Source organism: Perca flavescens, chromosome 23 (genome assembly GCF_004354835.1).
Source record: "Perca flavescens isolate YP-PL-M2 chromosome 23, PFLA_1.0, whole genome shotgun sequence".
In the NCBI taxonomy this organism is placed as follows: Eukaryota; Metazoa; Chordata; class Actinopteri; order Perciformes; family Percidae; genus Perca; species Perca flavescens.
In genome coordinates, this window is record NC_041353.1 from 22,148,820 (window position 1) to 22,169,683 (window position 20,864).

The 20,864-nt window shown below is 42.1% G+C and overlaps 1 protein-coding gene across 1 annotated transcript in view; it reads right to left on the minus strand.

Annotated features, from left to right (window-relative positions):
* LOC114549845 (NXPE family member 3) overlaps positions 1-20,864 on the minus strand; it is a 70,271-nt gene that overhangs the window by 1,343 nt on the left and 48,064 nt on the right. The window contains exons 2-6 of the mRNA XM_028570131.1: positions 14,286-14,423; positions 13,664-14,119; positions 9,906-10,201; positions 5,103-5,173; positions 10-213 (exon numbers count right to left, since the gene is read on the minus strand). Of these exons, the coding sequence (XP_028425932.1) occupies positions 10-213; positions 5,103-5,173; positions 9,906-10,201; positions 13,664-14,119; positions 14,286-14,399 (1,141 nt within the window). The 5' untranslated portion in view covers positions 14,400-14,423. The remainder of the gene's footprint in view (positions 1-9; positions 214-5,102; positions 5,174-9,905; positions 10,202-13,663; positions 14,120-14,285; positions 14,424-20,864) is intronic.

Here is a 20,864-nt window from a genome sequence, read left to right on the forward strand (position 1 = left end):
ATCAGCTACCTGGTAGTGCTGCGTTGAGGAATTCAAAAAACTGCCTGACGGTGGAGTCCCCACACATGTGGACCACCTTGCCTTTCAAACACTGACTGATAGCAGATGCGTTGAATTGACGAACTGTGGTACCACCTAGTGCTTGCCAAACACCCTGGTAGTAATAGCCAGATGGTCCAACCTTGACAATGCTGCTATCCATCTTTGGTTGACCTGAGAGGAAGATAAAGGATAGGGATGGGGTTATTTAGGCTGGTGGACCAAAGAGAAACAAGGAGAAGTCAGTGCTCAGCTTCAATCTGCAATGTTAAAAACCTTGGACGAGGATTTCAAAAACACACTGGCCCTCATTTATCAACGTAACGTAGAAACCAGCACAGATATGAGTGCAGAAATCATCTTACGACAGGCTTCATGTGTGATTCATGAAACGTTCGTATCACACCAATCAGAGCGTAAGAATGGTCGTACGTTGATAAATGCAGCGGCTGGAAACGATCGTAATTTAAATATACGCCCTAATATATTCTTTTGAGGCCTCGCCCCTACAATTTATGACATGGCGAGACATAATCCAGCTAAGAAGCGTCACCTTTCAGAGGTGGGGATTGAATCCCTGACTTCTCAGGTTCATTTGCACTAACGTGTGTACTTTTTGGCAGCCTGAAAACTGTTATGAAAGGCTGTAGAAAGAACGAGGAATGGAAAGAGATCACTGATGCGGTCAACAGTGTTGCCGTAGTAAAATCGGACTCCAGCTGAAGGTTATTTAATTTATACATCCTTCACATATGTATGCTATAGTCCTAATAGTAATATACAGGCTTATATTGCAATCTCTTAGGCCTACATGGTGTACCTAATATTTAAATAAACACACAGTAGTGGAGTTTATGCAGTGTCTTTCATTTTACTCGTGTCATGAGTCAGAACCAGGCAACAGCTGAGGGAGAGTACGTGTCCCCTCCCCCCTGTCTCCTTCATATAGTCCCCAGTTGGGGCTGTGCTGGACACTGCTCTCTGGGCATCGGGTCATCTGGCTCCATCACTACATTTATGGAACCCAGTTTACCTGCGCGATGTTGTGCAGAACCCCACAGGCTAAAACAATGTTGCAGACTTTTTCTGGCATATATAGTAGGGTCCCCCCCGCTGATGCAAGACAGAGCCATCTGCCCTTAATCAGTCCGATGGAGCGCTCCATCGTGGCATGTGAGCGTACGTGTGCACTGTTGTACCGGCGCATAGAGGTCTTCTAAAAGAGCCAGATCTGCCATTGCTGAGAAGTGATCAACTGATGACTTCTCCTGTTAAACTGATTATATGCTGCACCGCAAGTCCACGCTGACTGGAAAACTTGCGTACACGAGTTCAGACCAGACGTAAAATTTTATCGCAGCCTACGCTCATGTTCAAATTGATAAATGCCGAGCTTTGCGTAGGAATTTGCGTACGCCCATCCTACGCATGTTTTAGGTCGTACGCACGTTTCATAAATGAGGGCCATTAAGACTTAAGTTACTAATTCAGCCTACTATCACCAGGGCTGGACTGGGACCAAAAATTGGCCCTGGCATTTTGGCCCAGACCGGCCCATCACATAAGATCACAAATACCACCCGTCCTTGCGCTCCCCTGAATATGTATACCAACTCCTACTCCTTAAAACGCCACGTAATGAGTAAGCAAGAATCAGTGAGAGTTGACACATAATTTTTTTAAAAGTGCCATTTATTAATATATATATATATATATATATATATATATATATATATACATATACACACACTGTATTTTTTTTAATCATTTTTTATGACTGAAGAGGCCGGGTGCTTTAATTTAAAGAGGTCTATCATGAGTTTTTGTCTGCCAAGGCAGATAGAAAAGCTACAATTCTCGTTAAGAAAGTTTGCATGATGTGCAATGTTTATCAAGGCTACTTTAAGGACACAAATACACAAGCACAAGCTTAAGGCTTGATGAACCTTAAGGTGGTGTTTTGCTTATTAAGATGAAGGTTAGCCTACTTTGTTGAATGAAAGTAGCCTAATAATAATAAAATGGTGAAAACATTGTCAGTCAAGACTCAGATACCCGCGCACTTAGCCAAACTAATGCAATATTGTTGTAGTGTTATTATCAACAGTTTGTTCACCACTTGTTTTTGGCTCAGTTTTATCAAGGCCCAAAGTGTTTTAAGGGGCATTCTGCTTACCGCAGGTTCTACCCTTCACTCCCTGATCTCTGTCCCTCTCTTCCTCACTGTGCATGCCACTGCCGCTGACACCATCACCACCATCAGCCATGGGAGCTGATGAAGGTCCTGCTACTGCCAAAAACATGTCTGTCAATTTGACACATTTCGCAGCGTCTAGCTGAAGGGCCTGTTTCTTTTTCTCATGCAGCTTCTCTGCACCTCCTTTGCGTTTCTTCTCCATGATCTCTATCACTATTCTAGCCTGGCAGATGCACACTGAAACTGCACTGCAACTGTGTTTATCTTTTGCACCGCGCACCGTTACGGACTATCCATTTCATTGTGAAAGTAGGGGGTGTTTGTTTAGGGACAGAAAACCTCTATGTGATATTTTTGACTAAAGTGTTTTGGGCCAGTCCAGTGTCAATTGAAAAAACAATGGGCCGCCGATATAAGCCTACCACTTTTATGGGCCGAACAAATGAAAAAATAAATAAAGTGTCAGCAGTGGCCCAAAAAGCACGTCGGCCCACCAGGAAAGTGCCAGTATGCCAGATGGCCAGTCCGCCCTTGACTATCACCTTATATCAAGGGTTAAAGGAATTACAGTGGGGTAAAGAAGTATTTAGTCAGCCACCAATTGTGCAAGTTCTCCCACTTAAAAAGATTAGAGAGGCCTGTAATTTTCATCATAGGTACACTTCAACTATGAGAGACAAAATGAGAAAAAAAATCCAGAAAATCACATTGTAGGATTTTTAATGAATTTATTTGCAAATTATGGTGGAAAATAAGTATTTGGTCAATAACAAAAGTTCAACTCAATACTTTGTTATATACCCCTTGTTGGCAATGACAGAGGTCAAATGTTTTCTTCACAAGGTTTTCACACACTGTTGCTGGTATTTTGGCCCATTCCTCCATGCAGATCTCCTCTAGAGTAGTGATGTTTTGGGGCTGTCGCTGGGCAACATGGACTTTCAACTCCCTCCATTTTCTATGGGGTTGAGATCTGGAGACTCTGGCTAGGCCACTCCAGGACCTTGAAAGGCTTCTTACAAAGCCACTCCTTCGTTGCCCGGGCGGTGTGTTTGGGATCATTGGCCCAATCCCAAAGTCCGGACTCACAGACTCACGGACTTTGGTGCGCGTTCTCGCGAAATTCGTAAGGGCTTAGGGTTGTCCCAATGTCGAATTTCAAAGGGCGTGAGGGTTTGAGTACACACTTACCGAGCCCTTTCCGTGAGTCTGCATCGATGCAGACTTCACCAAAGGGAATTACCCACAGTTCAAAGCGCCAGACGTTTACATCGCGGAGACCGTATGGAAATCCGGAAATTACAAAGGTAAACAACAGCACGACACACGGCCACGGAACAGACCAACCTGTTGTCCAGCTTGTAAAACAAGAGTTTGGAATCAGGCAGCCGTCTCCTGGGCCTTGGCCGTGTGGAAAGCAACAAACTTAAAATGAAGATTCTCAAACCGGCAAGTGTCAGCAACATCTTTGTTATTAAACGTCGCCAAGGTAACATGTGATCTCGTGAAGTGCTGTCCCAATCCCATTTATACCTATCTGAGCCCATGTGGCCTCACACACTCGCTCACTTAGTACCTGAGATCACTTAAGTCTGTGAGTCTTTAGTCCTTAGTCCTCAGGGCTCACTTTGGGATTGGGCCAGTGTCATGCTGAAAGACCCAGCCACGTTTCATCTTCAATGCCCTTGCTGATGGAAGGAGGTTTTCACTCATAATCTCACGATACATGGCCCCATTCATTCTTTCCTTAACACGGATCAGTCGTCCAGATGTTTCCACCCCCATGCTTCACAGTAGGTATGGTGTTCTTTGGATGCAACTCAGCATTCTTTCTCCTCCAAACACGACGAGTTGAGTTTTTACCAAAAAGTTCTATTTTGGTTTCATCTGAAAATATGACATTCTCCCAATCCTCTTCTGGATCATCCAAATGCTGTCTAGCAAACGAGACGGGCCTGGACATGTACTGGCTTAAGCAGGGGCACACGTCTGGCACTGCAGGATTTGAGATCCTTGCGGCGTAGTGTGTTACTGATGGTAGACTTTGTTACTTTGGTCCCAGCTCTCTGCAGGTCATTCACTAGGTCCCCCCGTGTGGTTCTGGGATTTTTGCTCACTGTTCTTGTGATCATTTTGACCCCACGGGGTGAGATCTTGCATGGATCCCCAGATCGAGGGAGATTATCAGTGGTCTTGTATGTCTTCCATTTTCTAATAATTTCTCCCACAGTTGATTTCTTCACACCAAGCTGCTTACCTATTGCAGATTCTTCCCAGCCTGGTGCAGGTCTACAATTTTGTTTCTGGTGTCCTTTGACAGCTCTTTGGTCTTGGCCATAGTGGAGTTTGGAGTGTGACTGTTTGAGGTTGTGGACAGGTGTCTATTATACTGATAACAAGTTCAAACAGGTGCCATTAATACAGGTAACGAGTGGAGGACAGAGGAGCCTCTTAAAGAAGAAGTAACAGGTCTGTGAGAGCCAGAAATCTTGCTTGTTTGTAGGTGACCAAATACTTATTTTACCGAGGAATTTACCAATTAATTCAATAAAAATCCCACAATGTGATTTTCTAGATTTTTTTTTCTCATTTTGTCTCTCATAGTTGAAGTGTACCTATGATGAAAATCACAGGCCTCTCTCATCTTTTTAAGTGGGAGAACTTGCACAATTGGTGGCTGACTAAATACTTTTTTTTGCCCCACTGTATGTCTAAGGCAGTTTTGGAAAAATGTGTCCATACTTTTATTTTTATAGTGTTAAGTTCTTTACAAAAGTTTTTTCTCTGTTTTACTTTCATTGTCTGTAGCACATCCAGTATTGAATTATCATAATTGGCAGTTAAAGTAATAAAAATCATGCTTTACCTTCCTTTTTTGGCAACACGGTGACACTGGCAGGTCCTGAAGCCCGTATGTACACTTTCATGTTGACACCACTGAAGAAAAGCATGCATTATACAGTATATCTTACACAAACCACAACATTATCAACAGAACTACAAGAAAGGACGACAAACATCTTGCACTGCATTTTGTGACCCCAGCAACTTTACTATTTTGGTTAGTGTTACCGCTTTCATCAACATATTTTATAAGACGCAGCAGGCATCTGTTTTCTTCATCAACTCCAATTGTGCACTACCTATTACTAATCAGCAGACAGACAAAGTTAGCAACTAGCTAGTGAACAGCATAACATTTAAAAGCTACAGTAGACAGGCATTCCCCCCTGGAGATGGTGGAGACCAAACTAGTGCTAAAAATGACTGTAACAGAACTGTATTGCACAGCGCTGTGGAGTAATAAGCTCCAAGATTAGGTTATGTTCTGCCTCGGTTTAGAAGTGGCGAATGCACAGCTCACAGCAACTTAATACGATATATTGTCTGGGTTTTGTTTGATATTTAGTGTTGGCAAATAGCTTTTTATTAAGTTTCCTCTTGGCGAAATAATAGACACGGAAAAGCTAGAGTTACGTAGCGCCTTTTTTCCTAACCTTATTCAACACAGCAGTTGCGATGTTCCTGTCAGCTATCCGCTAACCCCTAACGTGAAGAAAAGTTTGCTTGGTATATCATGTTACATTAGAAGCTGCATAAAGTGAACCGCAGCCAAAGCCAGTAAACCTCCCCCACCCCCGCTGCTGTCCAGAGCCTGCTGCGTGCTGCACCAGCAGATTATTGTTCGAACTCCAAAGAAATTTATGGTAATGCAACACACAGTAGATGAACTTGGGCTCTCCAGCATGTTGTGTTGCCGGCAATCGTGCACATTTATCTGTCTGTTCTGTGCACTGAAGCATCTTCCCTAGCAGGCTGAGCCCTCTGCCGGGCCACATATGTACCTGGATGTGTGCTGGCTACACAAAAAGAATGACCCACTGAATCGCTAGATCAGCCGCGGCTGCGCCTGATTGACCAGCTCTTATAGTGAGAGAAGGTTGTGGAAAAAATAAACTGGGAACCAAGCAATTGGTCTGTTCCAGACAGGCAACCGCTCCAAACAGGCACTGCACTAGTAACTCCAAATATATAGTTTGGTATACTTTGAGACTTAAGTCACTTAACTGGCTCTCTTTTCTTGATGTTTTCAAGTGGTGACCTACAAGAGGTGACTTAATATATAAGCACCACGGAGAGAGGGCGTGCAGAGTCCCTAAAGGAGGGGTCGCTCCCAACGGCGAGGACACCAGAGCAAGCAGGCCTGGCTCCGGAACGTGAATTAAAACAGCGGCATGGTGAGTCAGTTTAACACAGCACAACCCCTCTTAGGTAGGAAAGTATACACTCATCCAGGCAAGCACAGGTCTCATTCTTATGCTAAATGCAAACACAGCTAGGCTAGCTGTGTGTTCTTTGTGGTACGAGCCCAGGTTAGCTTAGCCATGTAACGGTCACATGTGGCCCAGACCACCTCTGAATGTGGTCTTAGCAGGTCTGAAGGCATTGTCAGTGTGTCCTATGGACATTACACCTTATCTTGTACTTAAAGCTTTCCAATCACAAATTAGATTTTAATACCAGCTTAAAAAGGGGCGGTAATGTCAGGCGCCCATTAAGCTCAGTTGATAGAGTGGGCGCCCATATATAGAGGTTTAAAGGGGTGATAAAATGATTATATAGGGTATTTCACACTGTTCCTTAATGTCTCCTAATAGGGTATGTAACATTGGTTGGGCTGAAAATGTCCCAGGTGCTATTTCTTTTTCGCCCTTCTGCACCCCTGTTTAAGGGCTATATTTGGAATGAGAGCTTTTCTTCCAAATATGGTATGCTCATGAATATTTAGATGAGCTGCACGCTGACTGGTTGAGGAGCCACATACACATTCATTGGAGACGATATAGCAGGTCTCATATTTCTCACACACACACACACACACACACACACACACACACACACACACACACACACACACACACACACACACACACACACACAAACACACACACACACAGAGCTGCACAGCGCACACAGACAGACACAGAGCTGCGCACACACAGACACATTGATACATGCCCAGACATGCCCGCGAACTGCGGTGGCTAAAACAGCCAAGACAAAATGCAAAGTTTCGAAAAAGGGGGCGGTAATGTTATTGAAAAGACCTAGGGGTGGGCGATATATATCGTTTACGATAATATCATTGTTGTGTTAACAATGTGCAAATTAACATTATCGAGTATTTAAATTACTTAGAAAAAAACACTTCAAAACACGCATTGGAACGCTACACATTCACTAATGTCAACAAAGATGGCGGCGCGCGATTGTGCAGCGGCTACTAGCTCTCCTGTCGGTGTATATTTATACAAGTACAGCCACACTGAACTAATCAATACAGGAATGCGATACAACACAGCCGTTAGGAGAGCCTTCCAGGCGACTCATAACATCCCGGAGGACACAGCCAGACCGGGCGCTCCAGGTTGTTGTCGGCGCTAGCACGCCGAGCTAGCTAGCTACCGGCAGGATGAGAAAATAACAAGGCGGAGCGGAGGACTGCATTTTTTTGTACAATGAATGGAGTACCGACCGTAGGATCGTTGCCCAGCACTGCTCACCTGACCTGGAGCCCTGTCGGTAATATACAGGCCATTTTATTTACTACGAAAACAGCACACTGCCGTCTACATAGCCCCCGATGCTAACGTTAGCACAAGTTTGGCTCACTGCTAACCATAGGGAACAAACTGCAGCGCGATCATCTGGAGGGGATACAGGGGACTTTTACAAGGCGTCCTTAAAGTCTGTACTCCCCAGCATTTTCCAGCATGTAGATTGTGTTACTAGAGGGAAGAACACACTAGACCATGTATACTATAACATCAAGAAAGCATACAGAACTGCTCCTCTCCCTCACCTGGGCCAGTCAGATCACATCCAACTACTCCTGATCCCAGCATACATCCCGGTCAGAAGGACTATACAGCCAAGTAGAAAGACTATCAAAACCTGGTCTGACACGGCCCTGTCCCAGCTCCAGGACTGCTTCCAATAAGGACATGGTTGTGTACAATATGTTACAGAACACAGCCCTTTGTTATAGGGCTGTGGCCGCTGTGACCGCGGTATGGCGGTTAACCGCAACCCCCTTAAGAGAGTAGCGTAAGTTAGAGCAAGAATAGCAGGGTGCCTTAAGTAGGTGATGTCAGTGCTCGTGTGGTTGCGCAAGGAGAGCGAGCGGTAACGGAGAGTAGTGTACGAGTGCAGCTGTGAGGAAAAGTGAGAGGAAAAAGAGATAACAAAGATGATGTAAAGTGAGTTAAACGTGAACAATAAATAATAATACAAGCTTCTCAAGACACGGTGGCTTTATCTGTTGTCAATACTGCCAGTAGAGTGAATAGCGTTACCCCCGAAAAAGCATCGGCTTAAACCATACAACATATGTTGCAGTCATAGACTGTATAAAAAGATTGCAGTGTTTCCATTTCAGCTCAATGTCAGAGTCTTTACTGTGTCTTGCTGTCATTTAAGGCCGCGTTGCCTTTTCTCCTCTCCGTTGATCTATTCCACAGACAGTTCAGAAAGCTCTATTGTCGATAAAGTTAAAAATAAAGTAATTGTTAGCCGACAATGGCGAGTGCAGACACTGAAGCAGCACAGCGGTCTAGCAGCTGAGCAGACAGAGAGCAGAGAGGGCAACTCGGCACTCCGCTAACTTGTTGCTCTCACTACCAACATGAGCTGCTCTGTTTAGGATACAAAACGTGCATGCAGGCTGACATTTAACCGTGCGGTTTTGTCAGGATTAATCTATAAACAGAAGGAAACTCCGCTAGCTGCTAGGCTAAAGTGCAATGGTAAACACTGCAAATAATATAAATTTGACCATAAACAACATACACTATGTGGCTCCTACACTGTCAATGAGGATAACTAAACAATGATTGTTGCTTTCTTAATATTTAATATCACACGACATGTGTTCTCCTGTAACCTTCGGCAGCAAAAAGTAAAAAAAAAAAAAAAAAAAAAAATGCGGTGATGGCGGTAGTGATGTCATCACCACGGTAGTGGCACGTCACCGCCGGTATTGCGGTGATGCAGTTATCGTCACAGCCACAACAGTTATTATTATGATTTCATCTTGCTTGTATGCTGCACAATTTACATTACAGCAGAGGTGTACAACTGAATGTGTACTCAAAGTTCAATGTTCCTACACTAGTTCAATTAGTATTAGTATAGTATTAGTATTTTGTCTTTAAATTGGTTTTACTTGAATACTTACATTTTAAAGAAAATAAATAACTGTTTTCATTCAACACTGTGCCCATTATTATAATCAGTGATTAAGTAACTCTGACTTTTAAAAAGACATTTTTAAAGGATATCGTCTAATTATCGTTATCATGAAGATGTCATTTATTAATATGCATTCATTTCTAAATGACATAAACATATTTTCCTATTCTATTTTGCCTGGAAACGCTTCCAACACGCTCGCGTCTCGCGTGAAAAATAGGCGTCGGTCCTATTTCTAGCAGGCACGCGTCTCCGGCGCGGCGCTCATGCCGGCAGTGTGTAAGCTCTAACCTGTTAACATGGGAGCCGAAATATAAACGGACACGCCACACGGCTGACACGCTCGCGCGACGAGTGCAGTGTGTAACCGGCCTTAGAAGTCACTCAAAATGCCACTCCGGTCTCTCTGCTCCCTCACCTTTGAAAGAGCTTCTCCTCTCCGGCCTTAAAGGTTTGGTTGTATGTTCCCTTAGCGTGGTCGATCCTGGCGTCACAGCTCAGTTTCTTCGGCTTGTAGCAGAACCAAGGCTCGCCTGTACGGAGGTCAGTGTGGTTGCACAGCGGCTGCTGGGTTGGACGTAGGCAGACATTACAGATGGTAGTTTCAGAGATTGAGCCTGAGCGGAAGAGGCTCTTGTGGCTTATCCTGTCAGCTTCTTCATTCTTCAGCCTCTTCAGCACTGTGATAGCCTCACTAGGGTGAGCCAGCATCACCTAGATAGAGAAGATAGTTAGAGAACCAGAGTTAAAAGCACATCTCCTCAACAATTTAGCCCTTTTACTTTCCAACTTGAGCTTTGCAGAGGCGATAGAAGATTGAGAGATTTGTGAGGACATATTTGAACCTTGTGAACCCTCAGATTTGAAATACTGCCGTGAGGTGTAATCTTTAAGTTACCACACAGACACACTCACCAAACGAGAGAAATCATATCTCAAAGCCGTTTCAAACCATTCCGGGGAAACATGTCTTTCAACCAGGAAACCAAGAGCCAGGCATTTCCCATCATGCCCTGGGTATTGCAGTCGATGGAAAGCAATTGTGGCGCCTGGCTCTAAAACAAGCGCCCGCCGTGATGTAATGATGGTTATCGTTGCCCACGTGTGCATGACGTCAGAACAAGTCGGGATCAAGTCAGACACAGTTCTGCACAATATTTATCTCACTAACAAATTAGTTTTTCAAGATTTGTGGCTGTGGATAATAAATGTGAATTTTGTAAAAATTGAAGAAGAAACTATTATACATTTATTCTGGGAGTATACCGATACTTGGAGTTCTGTAAGAAAAATTAACTATTTCACATAATTAAATTAGAAGCAAAAGATGTAATTCTATATTATAACATCTTATAATAAACAATACATCGGATTGTCAACCTATTCATTCTACAAGAAAATTTCACAATGATAAAGCTACATTTTCAAAATCTCTGCCAGCTTTTAATCACTTTAGAATTGAATTTCAGAATTATTTTGAGTATATCCAAATTATTAATGAGAAAAGTGTTTTTACAGCAGATGTACTATAAGATTTCCTCAAGGAAATTTGATTGCATATCCCACATTTCAATTCAATTTCTTTTACTGTATTTTTTATTACATTTTTGACTTTCTTCTTTTCTTACTGTGTATTTAAGTGCCTTTCTTAAATTTACTAAGGTTATGTCATCATTATGTATAGTTGTAATGCTCATTGAATGGAAATGACTGCCTTATTGATGTATTTTTTAAGCAAGATGCCGTTCTACGGTTTGTATCACATTAAAATATGCAAATAAAGTAAAAAACTGGCCTAGTAATTGCATACTGTTATTTTGTCTACGTACAAAAACACAGTTTCGTCGATCGGCACTCACAGGTAGCAGGTTTTTTGACGAAATAAAGGTTTCAGACAGCGTATTTGTTCCTTTTTTGTCCTTTAGAATGCATGGTGCTGAAACAGTCTTGTATCAATTTGAAACTCGTGAAACAATGCGCATATAAATGCAAAGTGATTTGTGACTGTTAACGTAATGCACAAATGAATGCGGAGTGATTTATATCTGTAAATCATTGTTATATATGTGCCTGTAATTTTAATTTTTTGGCATTACCGCCATCTACTGGAGAGCGCTGGATTGTCACTTGAGACACAAGTTGTTTGGAACACAGGGCGCGGAAAAACAGTCTCAAAAGGATCCAGTTAATTTACAAATGATGAAATAAGAGTTACAAATTAGAGGAATGGACACAGATACACATTCACAGATACGAATCGCTCTGTATGGAAGTAAATCTGTTTCATTGGATTTTGAAATTAAAAAGCCATTGCATATCTAGCACTCAATTTTGTCTGCTATTTCATCACTAAATTCACTTCTGAGACTTTTTTAATGCGAGAAATCAACTGAGTTTGAATATGGGCAGTTTTACAAAAATGTATGGCGAATTGCACATTTGCTCCGATGTTGTCGGGCATGAGAAGCTCCAGTCTCGACTGCCAGCTGGAAGTTTGTCAAGACTCATGGACAAGTTTATTTCCTCAAAACACACTGCGGTTATCTGCCTTTCACAAAAGCTCCACAAGCGATTGCAGGCGTAATGTGAATGAATAATGGCTCACACACACACACACACACACACACACACACACACACACACACACACACACACACACACACACACACACAGTTGCAGCCAGAGGTGTGGGAGAGCAGCGTCTGACAGGGCAGAGAGATACCTCTCGCTTTACCATACGTTTATTTAACGAGGGTTGTATAAAAACATTGCTTGCCAAAATCTTCTCAAAGTTTTTTATTTACATCAACAAAACGGTTAGTTTTAAGAGTACCGTTGTCATTCAGGTCTGTTAATGCCTTTCTGAACACTGGTCAGTCCTACAGCTGTACATTAGTGTTATGTGGAAATATATGCTTTTATATAGCCTAGATGTGCACTTATAACCTACATGCCAAAGAGACAACAGATAGGAATTACCATTGTGATAGCCTATATCTGGTGCAATACATTTATTGTCCCTGTTTTAAGCCAATTAATGAAAATTATAAGCTTTGGTGTCTCCCCTTAAGTCTAAATGACATAGGCCATTATTTATGTTTTACAAATACCTGTAGGCTATGTTCAAGAGAGACTTTTCTCTCTGCCCTTTCTCACTGCTCTCTTACTCCTACGTCAGACTGGAGCTTGTCAAGTCCGACAACATTGGAGCAAATGTGCAATTCGCCATCAATTTTTGTAAAAATGCCCATATTGTGCAAAGTTGATTTCTCGCATAAAAAAGTCTTAGAAGTGAATTTAGTGGTAAAATAGACAGATATAGAAATAGATGGAAATTGTAAAAAGTTTACAGTTGTTGGCTGCTGCAACTATGGCAAACTACCGATCTAGATTCTAGAATTGATTGCTTTTCCTTGGGTTTCCGGATGTTACCACTGAATTTTAAACATCACATTTTGCTACTGAATAAGTGAGTAAGATTCAGAGGCAAAAAATTCAGATACATAATTTCATTGCTTAAATATTCAGTGCTAGAAATTCAATGGCTTTTTAATATAAAAATCTAATGAAACAGATTTACTTCCATAGCTCTGCATTTATTTGTGCATTGTTTAACAAATTCAAGTCACAAATTAGAGGCGAAGATACAACACAGATTTACAGATACAAATCACTTGGCATTTATTTGTGCATTGTGTGTCACGAGTTTCTACTTGATATGAGACTGTTTTAGCACCATATGGGAGCTATTGGAGTAGTACAGCATGACCACACCCACTCTGAACACCTACACAAGTGATTTCAGTTAATCTGGCTGATTAGTCCTGGGCTCACTTTGAAGGTGGGCCACAGCTCAGATGGAAATTTATTAGGTTACAAATCTTTTTTAGCAATAAGAATGATAAAGCTGTCAGTCCTGTCCCAACAGGTGCAACAAAGCTAACAGGAGACTCTTCAGCCTGAAATGAAAAGGTCCCATTGTTTCTGAAATTGTAATGGTAAATCTGCAACCGGTATCATTATAAATTGCACGTCCCATGCGAGAAATAGTGTAATAGACATAGCAACAGTAACTAAGGGGGCTAAGTGAACAATCAATTAGCAGATAGATAAAAAAAAAAAAAAAAAAAAAAACTACACTACAACAATATTTAACATGTTAGTCTGCAGCATTACCTCAACCTGTGCGTCTCCTTCCCAGAGTAAAGAGAATACAGCAGAGTAGCTGCCATTCAGATGATCCACCACCTGTCCAGCCACACCTGCACCAAGCTTCTGGTTGTGCAGCCGGGCGAGTAACAAGTCTCCCCCAGACTTCTTGGGACGGCCCTGGAAATCAGACATATTGATCCTAACCTCCAGCTGATCCCCTACGTGCCACTGTCTCCCCCCCCTCCCTGGGAGAATGGTGAAGGTGCTGTGAGCTGGGTCACTGGTCTGCTCCAGGATAAGAGGAGTTGGCAATAGTGGAGTTTCAGGCCAAGCAATGGAGTCCAGTAGGAGGCGTTCCTCCACAGCGTCCTCAGGGGACAGTGGCTGGAAGGTGCAGAAGCCCCGATGCACGTCAGGGTCAGTGGAAACTCTCGGGGCCATGATGGTGGAGTTCACCTCATGCTGAAACTGGCTGGTGGTCTACGGAGAGATGGTGACAAATGCACTAAAAGCTAATTAACTATAGAAAGCAAAAATATATACACATTGAACACACATTTGAAAACAATATAGTGAAATGGACTAAAATTAAACATTTCAAATAGGATCAACCCTTCAAGTGATTCTACTAAAACCAAGTTCTCACTTCCAGGACCTCCATGTTACGTAGCACAAGGATTAAAACAGCCACAGCCAGAAAGAGGAAGAGGATGCTGTACTCCTTTCTTATACAAGCGCTGGCCTTAGTAATAGTCTTCATCGATGGCTGCAGCTTCCTCCAGTACTGGATACAAAAATGAATACAAAAACAATGTGGTAAGTGACACCTTGTTATACTAAAGGATATTACTTAGCCTATATTGCTACAAAAATTCAAATGGGAAATCTCTAAACAAATCGTGTGTCAACCTTTCATAAGAATTATAATGACTAAGCTAAATCTAGTCACCCAGGATATTTGTATTGTATCCTAACCGTTGAACATTATGATTCATACTAGAGTCCAAATCGAGCCCGGCCCGCGTCCGACAGAACCGTGACCGAACCTGACCCGAGCCCGACAGCCACAGACACCGTTAAAATAAAAATAAAAATTCTCATACTAATGACACATGCAGGTTCTACGTTTGTTTGTGTGGAAAGCTCGCTTTTATTAAGCAACTGTAGGAAGGCATTCGGAAATGTCACCAAGCGCAGGTTAAAAAGCTGTTACTATGTTCAATGTGTTAACCTTTGATCATGGTCAGAAAAGCAGGTGAGACTGGTTACCTCCAGGGCCGACGTTATAAAATGAATAACGTCGGGGTTAAAATCCCGTTTCTGGTGAGCAAATGACTGAAGTTGGCTTTCAGTCTGGGGTTTATTTCGGACACCGCACACACTTCGTACAAAACTTAAACTTATTCAACCAACTCTGCTCCGGTCGTATCTACACTTCTGCTTATTCTTCCTCTATCTCTCTTCTGCCCGCTCTACACACACCCTGAGCTCTCTTAAAGGAGCCGCAGCACCATTTTACAACAAATGCCTTATCGCGCTGATGTGACCGAGCCCGACCAGACCCCGACCATCATTTCTAAATATTTGTCCGTCGGGACCCGTCGGGCTCGGTTCTGGTAGCCATACCTTAATTCATACCCAGGTGATCCTCTCATCTTCACTGTGCAACATAATGTACATCTTTGAAAACAATTGGACTGTGCAATCTGATGCTGCACTCTGCGAAGGTGACCTAAAAAGTACCACAGCTATCTGTTTTCATTCTGACTACACAGATCAAAGATGCTCAATTAGTTAATTATACTGAAAAGAATGTTTATCATTATATATTTATTTATTTTAGCATTCTGATTTTTTCAATGAAAATGTTCAAATGTTTTCCCTTATGTTCATGTCAGTTGTTTTTCAGTGTGTTTTTTTTTTTTTCTTTCTCTTTTTAGTCAAGGAGAGTGTGATTTCCATGTAATCTGGAGAAAACTTAAGTATTCTGGACCCACAGTTTGCTGCTCCAAAGCCTGGCACGACCACACAGCTAGACTACTGTAATGGCTTTATGAAAACTCCCAGACATTACTTATGTTAATAAATCCAGCCCTTTTAGGTAATGTTTGCCTATTTGGCATACCCAAATGGAAACATTTTTACAATAGAACTGTAAGTCCAAAATGCGTGTATGAGGCTTTCCATGTTTACTGTGCAACAAACTGGACAAACAACAGCTACTGTTGAGGAAGAAGATTTCCCTACATCTGCTGTTTTATGCTTGACAAATTTACAGATGTGCTTGACAAATTGTACAGATTTAAAATCTTAAGACGTTACAGATGAAAAGTTGTTAAAAGACAAACTTATTGCCATACGTCGTGGCTGTGGCGGGGCGGCCATTTTGTGCGTTTCGCCATCAAAACAGGAAGTGGGTGTAACTTGAGTGTGCATTTTCTGATTGGCTCGGTACTTTTCAGGATTCATAAGACTCCAACCCTGAGGACAAATAAAGGCCGATATTTACTTAAAGTCATAGCGCCCCCTAGTGGCAACAGGAAGTAGGCCTAAAAGTCAAGGTGCTATACTTTAACGAACTCCTCCTAGAGATTTCATCCGGTGGACTTCAAACTTGGTCTGTATAATCTGAAAACCTTAAAGATGAAAAGTTATTAAAAGAAAAACTTTTCCTCAAATGGTCTGGGTGTGGCATGGCGGCCATTTTGATTGTTTAGCGCTGAACAAAGAAATTGTTGTAACTTGAGTGTACGTTGTCGTATCTGCCAGGAATTTCTCACGATTGACAAGGGTCCAGGCCTGAAGTCATCTACAGGCCAATATTTACTTTTGGTCATATATGACAAAACATCATCCGATTGTTTCACTCCACTCAGATCCACTCATGACAACGTAGCCGGCTGATTTGCGGGATTTACTGACTCCCGCGAGAACTCACGAGTCATCAACAACTCACGAGTCATCAACAACTCATGAATCACCAACAACTCATGAGTCATCGAGGGCTCGTGAGTTCTCGAGTGAATCCCATGGTCTGCGAGCTTCCGGCTTTGAGTCTGCGGGTCGGGAACTGTCGGGAACTGTCTCTCTTCTCACTCAGGCGCTTGAGTTGACTTGTGGAGTTGCTGTTGCCTACGAAATTGTAAGTTATAAAGCTTTTTGCAGCTAAGATGGCTAGGAATAGTAGAAGCTAATGTTGCAAGAGGTTTGTGTGTGGCGCTGTTATCATTTTAGATTTAATTGTAGTAGGACTCAACTGAACCGGGTTAATGATGCTAGAGACTCGTGATTCGTGAGTCAATTTAAAGACTCGGGTTAAAGATCCGATTGAATCACGACACGAACAGGTCTACAGACCACATGACGGTTACAGATGGGCTCATTTATTCGGAAGGTAGATGATAGTGAAAAACCAGCTCAACTTGTTCAAGTGTAAAGTCTGCCAGATAATTCAAACTAATAATCTTGTGTTTTAATTCCCTTGACTGACTGTCAGGTCCTGATCTGTGTGCTTCCTCCAAGCAAACTTTGTGTCCCCTTAACTCTCTGTGCATCAACACCCTGGGCTCCTACGCCTGTTTGTGCCAACATGGCTACTACGATGTGAGCTCTGTCGTCGACCCCCCTGTGGCTTCACATCCAATCTGCAATGGTAAACTTTTTGAGGACTTATGTCTTGTCCTATTAAACACACGTTGCCTTTTTAACTGCATTCAGTTTCTCAGTCTATTCTACCCTTTGAAGTGTGATGTGTGAGTTAACATAACTTGGTGTGTGTGTGTGTTTCTCCAGGTGAAAAAAACCCACATCCAGTTACAAAACACTCTGACTGTGACCATCAGAGATCAACTCATCACCCAACAGGATGTAAAAGTCGTCTGGAAGTGCGTCTACCCGCGACGTTATGTACGCAACGCTCATGTCAGTGTGGATGTTGAGTGGTGAGACAAACGTCTTCATATTTTGTCTCTTTGCCTGAATTAAAAAAAGATAGAAATAGATTGTTAACGAATGAAGGGCCAAAACGTCTAAACCTGTCCTTTCTTTGGTTGTAGGCACTCCTCCGCCTCCCTGGTGGCGTTCAACTCCTACCTGCAGCTAGGCCTGACCATGACCCTGCATGCTGATGAGTCTTACACCGACAGCTACAGGGATGCCATAACCATGGGGCCTGAGGACACTCTGTTCTTCCAGGTGGCCCTGCAGACCAACAACTCCTTTGCTTCAGACGTGCTCCTGCAGGTGGAGTCATGCTGGACCATTGAGAGCCCCGACTACCAGGACACAGTCCAGGGTGTTCTTCAGGATGGGTAGGTGGAAATGTAGGCTGACTCAACCAGTGTACATTGTTGGGATAAAGCCTGACATCCGATGCGTCTTTCCCGCGCCGGTAGTCCCTGCCCTTCTGCTGTCTCCGCTACCGGGGCTTAGCACCACCAAGTCTTTTCCCCCTATCCCAGAATAGATAGGCTGTGCAGACCATAATCCACACTGACACAGAGAGATGTGGAGATAGGTTTGGCAATGTGAGACTAGTGAAAATGGGACTGGAAAGAGAGTCCTTTCATAAAACTGGTGTGTCTATGCAGTAGAATGGCACAAACATTTTTTTAAATTGGTGCTACATGACCAGAGAAAACAGAGAAAAGAATATTTTGAAGATATTTCCTTTCACTCAAAAGTGTGTAATCTATTTGAACTGCTTAAGTTGCCTTGGATGATAAGGATAGTGAATGTCGTCCTCTCTTGTTCCAGCTGTGCTGTTGACAACACGTTCCAGTGGCTCTCTGTGAACGGCCTGGCACAGAACAGCAGATTTTCCATTCAGATGTTCACCATGCCCAAAGGGCTGCCCATCTACATTCATTGCCTGGTCAACATATGTGGACATGATGAAGATTGTACAAAGGTAAACTAAGGCCAATTCTATAAATCTTTGTCCAAGGAGACGTACTGTAGATACAACAACCAAAACGATATTAACAGGTAACCAGAAACATTCTGTAGGCCTACATACGGCCTAAAGACACTATCAACAACGAGTAATGGCAAATCATCAAGTTTTCAAAGTGCAATGATTAAAAACGTGAGGGGTTGTTTTCAAGTTGAGATTTTTCATTTCTTTTAATTTTATTTATTTATTTAAACAGGGACAACGTACAATATACATTAACCTTAGACAGGAGAAATGCATTATACCAGGTTGTAGCACATGTGCTAGTTTCCACCTGTAGTCCCTGGGCAGGCTGATGTCAACAAATTTAATTTAATAAACACATTTATCCTAAAACCAACATTCAAATGAGCATTGAAATGATCCCACCCTTCATTCATTCCTCAGCATTCATTTACTAATACACTCCCACATACACATCAATTACTATACATTATGTGAGCATGTTTGTTTTAAAAGAAGCCATTTTTTGGCCCAATATGAAAAAAATTTAAAATTTGCACGTTATCAGCTCTGTTGGCAACTTATTCCACTGTCTGATAGCCACACTTGAGAAAGCTGAGCTGCCGAATGCCGTTTTACACTGAGGAATCCTACACTCACCCCGAACAGTCGACCGAGTCGCTCGAGTTGTAATTTCTGAGCTCGGTAAGATATACTTTTTAACCGGAGGAGCTGCAATACCATTTATTATCTTGAACAAAAGACAGATATTTGAATATATCATTATGTTTTCAAAACTTAATATACTATGTTTTTTAAGAATATGACAGTGGTGAAATAGCAGAGATTTCTTGTCATGAACCTTAAGAGAACTTTTGTACAATATTTCCAGGGGCCTTAATGCTGTTTTACATGCCTGTGACCAACTCGTCATGCTAAAAAACGAAAGTGCGGAATTATCATCGCATTTAGATATAAATTAGATGCATCTATGGTCAAAGAGTTCCTAATATATCTAAACTGTGCTATGTTGATTTTCAACGTGTTGGTTATCTTTTTAATATGTTTTTTGAAATTTAAATTTGGGTCAAGAATGACTCCTAAATATTTAATTTGGTCAACCCTTGATATTTCCTGACCTTCAATTATTATTTTTGGGTCAGTTTTACATGACGAGAGCTTACGGCGGTTTGTAAAAAACATAGAGACCGTTTTGTCAACATTCAAAGTTAAATGAGAGTTTTTTAGCCAAATAGAAATCTTTTTCATTTCCTCAGTTAACTTTCGGGCAACATCCTTAATAGTTTTACCATGAATATACACCACTGTATCATCAGCGTACATTATCATTTTAGCCTTATTACACACAGACGGAAAATCATTAATATAAAGAGAAAACAACAAGGGCCCTAATATAGAGCCCTGTGGCACACCCATAGTGCATGCTCGTAAGGGAGATAATACATTATTATCGAGCGTCTTTGGCACACCACCAAGTGAGTTTGAGCGTTCACAAGCAGCACAACGGACACAACGATGGTGGCTCTGCAAAATAGTCTCAGGAAGGAACTTGTTTTGGTGTAAAATTTGCACCCCATAAAAGAAAACTCCCACAAACAATATTTAATGAAATTAACTGTTCACACAGTGTAACGTTACTTTGTCCAGAGCAATCCTGCCACAATCTGTCCCAAAACTAGGGTTGGGTACCGAAGTTGTTACTTTTTTGGGTACATATTTTTTTGGGCACATTTTGGTAAATATTAAGTAGCTGCATGCTAACGTGAGATACCTGTAGACTTGGCGGCCAATGTTGGTAATTTCTCCACAATTTCGGGTCACTTTGTCCGGTTGTGTAGTATTTGGTTAAAAGCCTTTATTGGTGAATTTTTCCCAGTACAAAGTCATCCTATATACTCCTTTGCAGTAGCTTCAACTAGTGAAACAACGGCGGAGGCTGCGGCGCACACATTCCAGAAAACACTCTGGCCAATCAGAGCAGACTGGGCTTTTTCGGGAGGGGGGCTTCAAGACAATTTCATGCGCTCCTACAGAGCATCTCGTACAAAGGGTGAATACAGGTGCAGCTGCCATGGGCAGTATGAGAAAGTGTTATTTTTTAAACATGTAAACTTGTTCTAGTAGAAACACAAACTACAAGTATTATCCTGAAAATACTATATAATAGTTGCCCTTTAAGGGTATCTGCATTTTTTGAGTGGTGTAGTGTACGTGATACGCAGTGTGGTGGAAGTTTCATGCAGCAGAGTGAGTAAAGATGTCTTCAATAACAAAGGAAAATCAAACTTTGCTTGTTTTATTACTTTC